General features: G+C 50.4%; 1 protein-coding gene across 2 annotated transcripts in view; it reads left to right on the top strand.

Annotated features, from left to right (window-relative positions):
* Window positions 1-757: 757 nt before the first annotated feature.
* CAMK4 (calcium/calmodulin dependent protein kinase IV) overlaps window positions 758-6,000 on the top strand; it is a 198,274-nt gene continuing 193,031 nt past the window's right edge. The window contains exons 1-2 of one of the 2 annotated variants that reach the window (XM_041752192.1): window positions 758-945; window positions 1,659-1,894. In XM_041752192.1, coding sequence (XP_041608126.1) covers window positions 1,734-1,894 — 161 coding nt within the window. In that variant the 5' untranslated portion in view covers window positions 758-945; window positions 1,659-1,733. Of the gene's footprint in view, window positions 946-1,135; window positions 1,166-1,658; window positions 1,895-6,000 lie in introns of those variants that run through there. The other variant, XM_041752191.1, reaches the window with a different exon arrangement.

The raw sequence follows: 6,000 nt of genomic DNA, 5'->3' as shown, positions 1-6,000 counted from the left end.
TTGCTTTGAGTTGAGCTTGATTTTCTAACATGAAGATTAATGAATTCATCTCTGAAAAGTAATGTGTGAGCATTTGCAGTCTTTCACCAAATCAGTATTTCACTGAATTTGTATGAATCTATGTATATTTGCTATGTTTTAGGCCATTTGTAAATTGAGCATATGCTCATCTTCATAAAATTACCTGTGAGGAAGTTTTTATATATATATTTTTTTCATTTCTAATCAACCAAGGATCCTATTCCTTTCGCTGGCTGGTTAATTTTTGTTCTTTTTTTTTTTTTTTTTTTTTTTTTTTTGGTAGTTCACCAATATAGCATGAAAGCTCTTAGAAGTCAGAAATAAATCAATAAATTAGAGGAGCATATTGGACTGTGTTTATTGGTGTCATCAGGAATAGGGACATGTGAGAAGAGCTTATTACATGTTGGAGGAATGTAAAAAAAAAATACTGAAAGTAACACCTGTGAGATAAGGTTAAAGAAAGGGCCTAGAGTCATTTACCCAGAGATAAGGTTGTGATGTTATAAGTATTTTTATATATATTTATTACAGAATATGACTGAGTGTTGCTTGTCTTTGCTGAAATCCAGAGGGAAGAGAGTACAAGGGTGGCAGTACAAAGGAACGCATGAAGCAGTACTCCGAAGAGTAGCCTGAAGGTTGACAGACACTGGAGTGCTTGTGATGGGACACATCTCCTTGGAAGAGGAAAGAGCTTTGACTGTAGCAGTCTGCTGTGTCGTGAACGGTGACAGGTCCTGCCTCCAGGCTTCTACAGGGCCCTCCCAGACCTGTGATTCCTGGGTCTGTGTGTTGTAGCCCTCAGAGGCTGAGCGCGAGCCAGACGCAGCAAACCCCGGCCTCCCGGGGCTCCCCCGCCAAGGGAGGCCGTGCCAGCGGCCGCGCAGCAGCAGCCCCTGCAACTGCAGACTTCACTCAGAGGTGAGCCAGGGCAGCGAGGACCCGCGGCCCCCCGGCCCCCCGGCCCCGGCGGCAGGGCGCTGGGGGACCGGCCACGCAGGGCTCCCTCCCCGGCTGCGGCTGCGGGGGCGCGCTGGGACCGGGGGGCGGACGGGGGCGGCTGCCTCGCTGGCGCCAGGTGGGAGGGGCTCGCCGCCTCAAGCTCCGGGCTCCGGGGACCATGAGCGCCAGCGCCCGCCAGGTGCCTCCGTCGGCCCCCGCCCCCGCCCCCGCCCCCGGCCGGGTGGTCGCGACCCGGGGCTCCCCGCGCGCTCGGCGCCCGCCGCTCCCGCAGCCCGGTCCCCCGGCTCCCGGCACCTCCCGGCACCTCCCGGCGCCTCCCGGCACCTCCCGGCTCCGGCTCCCGCTCCCACTCCGGCTCCCGGGCTTCCCCGGCCCCAGCCGCCGCGGCCCCCGCCCGGGTCGGGGAGGGAGAGGGGGAGGGGGGAGGGGGGCGACGCCTCTCCTGCGCGGTGCCTGCGCCTCGCGGTCCTCCGCCCGGCTGCTCGGGCTGCGGCGCCTGGGCGTCCTGCACCCCCGCCCCGCGCCCCCTCCCTCCCCGCCCCGGCCCCCTCCCCCTCCCCCTCCCCCTCCCCCTCCCCCGGCGGCGCGTGCGGGAGGGCCCGGGCGGCGGCGGCGGCGACGGCGGTGGGCGTGCGCGGCAAGGACGCCACCTCTGGCTCCTGCGTTCGCAGGCGGCGGGCGGCGGGGCTTCTCGCTCCGGCAGCGGCGGCGACGGCGGTGGCGGCTTCCGGAGTCCCGCCGCCAAGATGCTCAAAGTCACGGTGCCCTCGTGCTCCGCCTCGTCCTGCTCTTCGGTCACTGCCAGCGTGGCCCCGGGGGCCGGGAGCCTCGTCCCGGATTACTGGATCGAAGGTTCCAACAGGGATGCCCTGAGCGATTTCTTCGAGGTGGAGTCGGAGCTGGGACGGTAAGGCGGGGGGCGCCCCGGGCGGGGTGGGGCGGGGTGGGGCGGGAGCCCTCGGCGGGGACAGCTCGGGTGCGGGGACAGCTCCCGGGGGTGCGGGTGCCAGCCCCGGGGGTGCGGGGACAGCTCCCGGGGGTGCGGGTGCCAGCCCCGGGGGTGCGGGGACAGCTCCGGGGATGTGGGGTCAGCCCCCGGGGATGCGGGTGCCAGCCCCCGGGATGCGGGGACAGCTCCGGGATGCGGAGACAGCTCCTGGGATGCGGAGACGCGGGTGCCAGCCCCCGGGATGCAGGGACAGCTCGGGGATGCGGGGACAGCTCCGGGGATGCGGGTGCCAGCCCCTGGGATGTGGGGTCAGCTCCCGGGGATGCGGGAACAGCTCCCGGGGATGCGGGAACAGCTCCCAGGGATGCAGGCTCAGCCCTGGGGATGTGGGGACAGCTCCGGGGATGTGGGGACAGTCCTGGGGATGTGGGCGCCAGCCTTCCTGCCTGTCCTCTCCCGCAGCCGGGGTCCAGCACCGAGCTGTGCAGCTCCAGTTGGGAGGCAAGTCTGGGCGCCCAGGCCGGTGCCACCGCGATCGCCCCGGCGGCTCTGCTCCTCGAGGCCGCCGCTTCCCCTGGGTGACAGCTCCCACTGCACGTGGGCCCTGCTTTCCTGGTTGCCGGCCTTGCTCACCATTAGAGCTCGCCAGACGTCTTGTTTGTCTAGTGATTTTTTGGGGTCCAGGCGGAGGGTGTTCCTCCAAACCGTGACAGAATTATTAAATTAGATTCTTCCAACTTCCTCTCATCAAACTCTCCAAAGCAAGTGGCACTAGAAATTAAACTTAAATACTAGCTTCCCTGCAGAGTCTGCTCAGGAGTGAAGGGGGGAATGAATCATTTAAGGGAGCTGAAGGCAGAATAATGAACTAGTGTGGCTTTAAAGAAAAAGCCGCACATGGGGTCTAGGCAGTGGTAATTAGCAGAGTTCTGTTCTTCTTTCATGCTGGAGTGATGTGTTTAAATTATGTATGCAAAAAGCTGTCTCTCTAGGGTTGCAGAAATGTCCCTCACCTGTCCTCTAAGGATCCAGACAGGTAGAGAACACTTTCCAAGTGGATGGTGCCATATGTCCTCATGTTTTTATCCATAGAAAATAATTTTTTTTCTTTCCCTTTTTCCTTTTTCCTTCTTTCCTTTCTGTTATTGGCAGGTAAGGAGAATTCTGTTCAACACTCGTTTTAGATCCAGGCCCTTTATGGGAGGGAATCTGAAAATGTAATTTCAAGTGTTGACAAGTTGAAGCATCTGTACTTAATACTTTGTAATTTCATTTTCTGTTCTTTTCGTTGGAAAGAGTTTAGCTAAGAGCCAATTAAAAAAAAAAAATTTGCCCCTGGAGACCACAGTGCGGGATTATGGATGTTGGTACTTGGTGGGAAGGGGTAAGGGTCACTTCAGGTTCCGTGCCCCCCCCCCCCATTTACCCCAGTTTGCCACTGCTGTTAGTGACTCATGGATATAGAAGGTGTGTAAGAAAGGTAAAACTTCAGGGTGCTTGAAGGCCTTGTTGGTTAAACATTCAACTCTTTATTTCTCCTGAGGTTATGATCTTAGGATCCTGGGATCCAGTTCAGCAAAGGGCTCCACACTCTGTGGGGAATGTGCTTGAGATTCTCCCTCTCCCTCTTTATTTAAAAATAAATCTTTAAAAAAAATGTTCCAAAATACTTGGGCATTGAATAGCGTATACATTAATCTATTGCTTTGATCAGAATTTTCAGTGCTCGTCTGAGGATGTGCCATTGTCTGCATTTGCTAGTAGGTTGGCAATAAATGAAGTGCTTCCTCTTTTCAGGTTGGAACTTTACTATAATTGTATGGTAAGCTTCAGTGGAGCAGCAGTGGAGCAGTATAAATTTCTGATCAAAGAGATAATCTACTTACAATTGTTTACTTGGTGTTTTAGAAACTGCCACCTAGTAGAGGAGGTGCCTGCTGGTGCTAAAGGGACTGTCCCACCACCAGATCTAACTGCTTTCTGAGTAACATTTACCCCACAAGCCTAATTGACTCGGACTTCTCATTAGCACATGTTAACTTTATGAATAACCTTTGCCGGCAGGAAACTGAAGACATTTCTTTAATTTGAGCAATGGAAAAAATGGTTAGAAAAAAATAAACTGCCAATTGTACACAACTGTGGGATGGTAGACTTTGAAGGGAAAACCTAAGGAATTTGAAGTTTATTTTTTTAAAAAGATTTGTGGTATATTTTGCAATACCTTTTGGAAGACAAATATACATCAGTTATATATTGGCTAAGATTCTCACTCTGCTATCTAACTGTTTCATTACCTTGCAAATCACAGAGTTAAAATATTTTGAGAAAACTAAAAATTCTTTTGCTGCTTTTCAGTAGTTATTGTATTAGGTAAGTTCTCTGTAGATGGCAGTATTGGTGAGGTGCATGCTTCTTTTGGCTGAGACTGAGAAATGTCACTTTATGATCAGTCATTTTTTTTTTCAACAAAATAAACCTAAAACATAAAGCAACTAATGTTACAGATATAACTACTAAGAATCTATATAACCAGAGAATGCAGAATTATAATTTTAGGTATTGACTGACAAAAGTGCTCTTTTCCTCCTCCACTAGGAATAAAGTTGAGACTCAGTCAGTGGGTTTCAAGTCTTTACTCTCTTAGCTCTCAGCCTTGGGCCAAATCTGCCTTGGTAACTCTAAGGCCAAAGCATTTAGTTTACTAGTAACACAGTTGTCATTAAGATGCTAAGGGAATGATGACCTTGGTGTTGTGGAGTGCCCCTGTGGTCAGTGTCAGGGTAGAGACAATCCCCACTAGATTAGGTTAACTTGAGAGTAGTCATTCCTCTGTTAAAATTATCTCCTGTAAGCTAGTGACTCCTGAATTAAAGAAGATTGGACATGTGACTATTAGGGCAATACCTCTGAGGGTATGTCTGGGAATTTTAGGGAGCTCAGTGAAAGCCAGTGGCTGGCAGCACTGTTTTACAGGTAGCCCAAGGCCATGTGATAGCTCCTATTTTATTTTATTCTATTATATATATATATAAGGATATATTATATATATATATATATATATATATATATATATAAATAAAGGATAGAGAGGTTGAGGGGTGGGAGTGGGGTGAGGAAGATTATTTAAAGGGTATCAGACAAACTAATTTTTCTTTTTCTTTTTTTTTTAAAGATTTTATTTATTTATTCATGAGAGACACACATAGAGAGAGAGAGAGAGAGGCAGAGACCTAGGCAGAGGGAGAAGCAGGCTCCATGCAGGGAGCCCAACATGGGACTCAATCCCGGGTCTCTAGGATCACGCCCTGGGCTGAAGGCGGTGCTAAACCGCTGAGCCACACGGGCTACCCCTAATTTAATTTTTCTAAAATCACATTTGAAAATACTGCTTTGTTTATAGAGTTCGTCAAAAAGTTTACAAAAAATTTGATACCCCAACAAATTCAGTTCCGCTTATAAATATGAATTGTCGGGATCCCTGGGTGGCGCAGCGGTTTAGCGCCTGCCTTTTTTGGCCCAGGGCGCGATCCTGGAGACCCGGGATCGAATCCCACATCGGGCTCCCAGTGTATGGAGCCTGCTTCTCCCTCTGCCTGTGTCTCTGCCTCTCTCTCTCTCTCTCTCTCTCTCTCTGTGTGTGACTAATAAATAAATAAAAATTTAAAAAATAAATAAATAAATAAATAAATAAATAAATAAATAAATAAATATGAATTGTCTGTGATCCTATTCAGGGCTCCCTATCCTAGAGAGCAGTTGGTCCCTTGCCCAGTAATTTGAGAAATTGGCATTTTAAAGGCTTTTCTAAGGGAGAAAAGAGCCTACCTCTGATCCAGATTCTGTCCAGTGGTTTGGCACAAGGAGGACAGAATTTGGTCTGGGCTGCCCTGTGGTGGGGATTTGGCCTTGTGTATCCAAACCCACGTCCTGTTTTCAGTTATTTCCCAGCTTTTGTTTCTCTCTGCAGTATGAGACTGAAAGAATGTATGCAAAATTAGATGGGTTCCCATACACAAAAGTTAAGGGAAACCAAATGAAAGATAATTAGTACAAATTCCTTA

This window comes from Vulpes lagopus, chromosome 4 (assembly GCF_018345385.1).
Source record: "Vulpes lagopus strain Blue_001 chromosome 4, ASM1834538v1, whole genome shotgun sequence".
Classification (NCBI taxonomy): domain Eukaryota; kingdom Metazoa; phylum Chordata; class Mammalia; order Carnivora; family Canidae; genus Vulpes; species Vulpes lagopus.
This window is presented reverse-complemented; position numbering and strand designations above follow the sequence as displayed.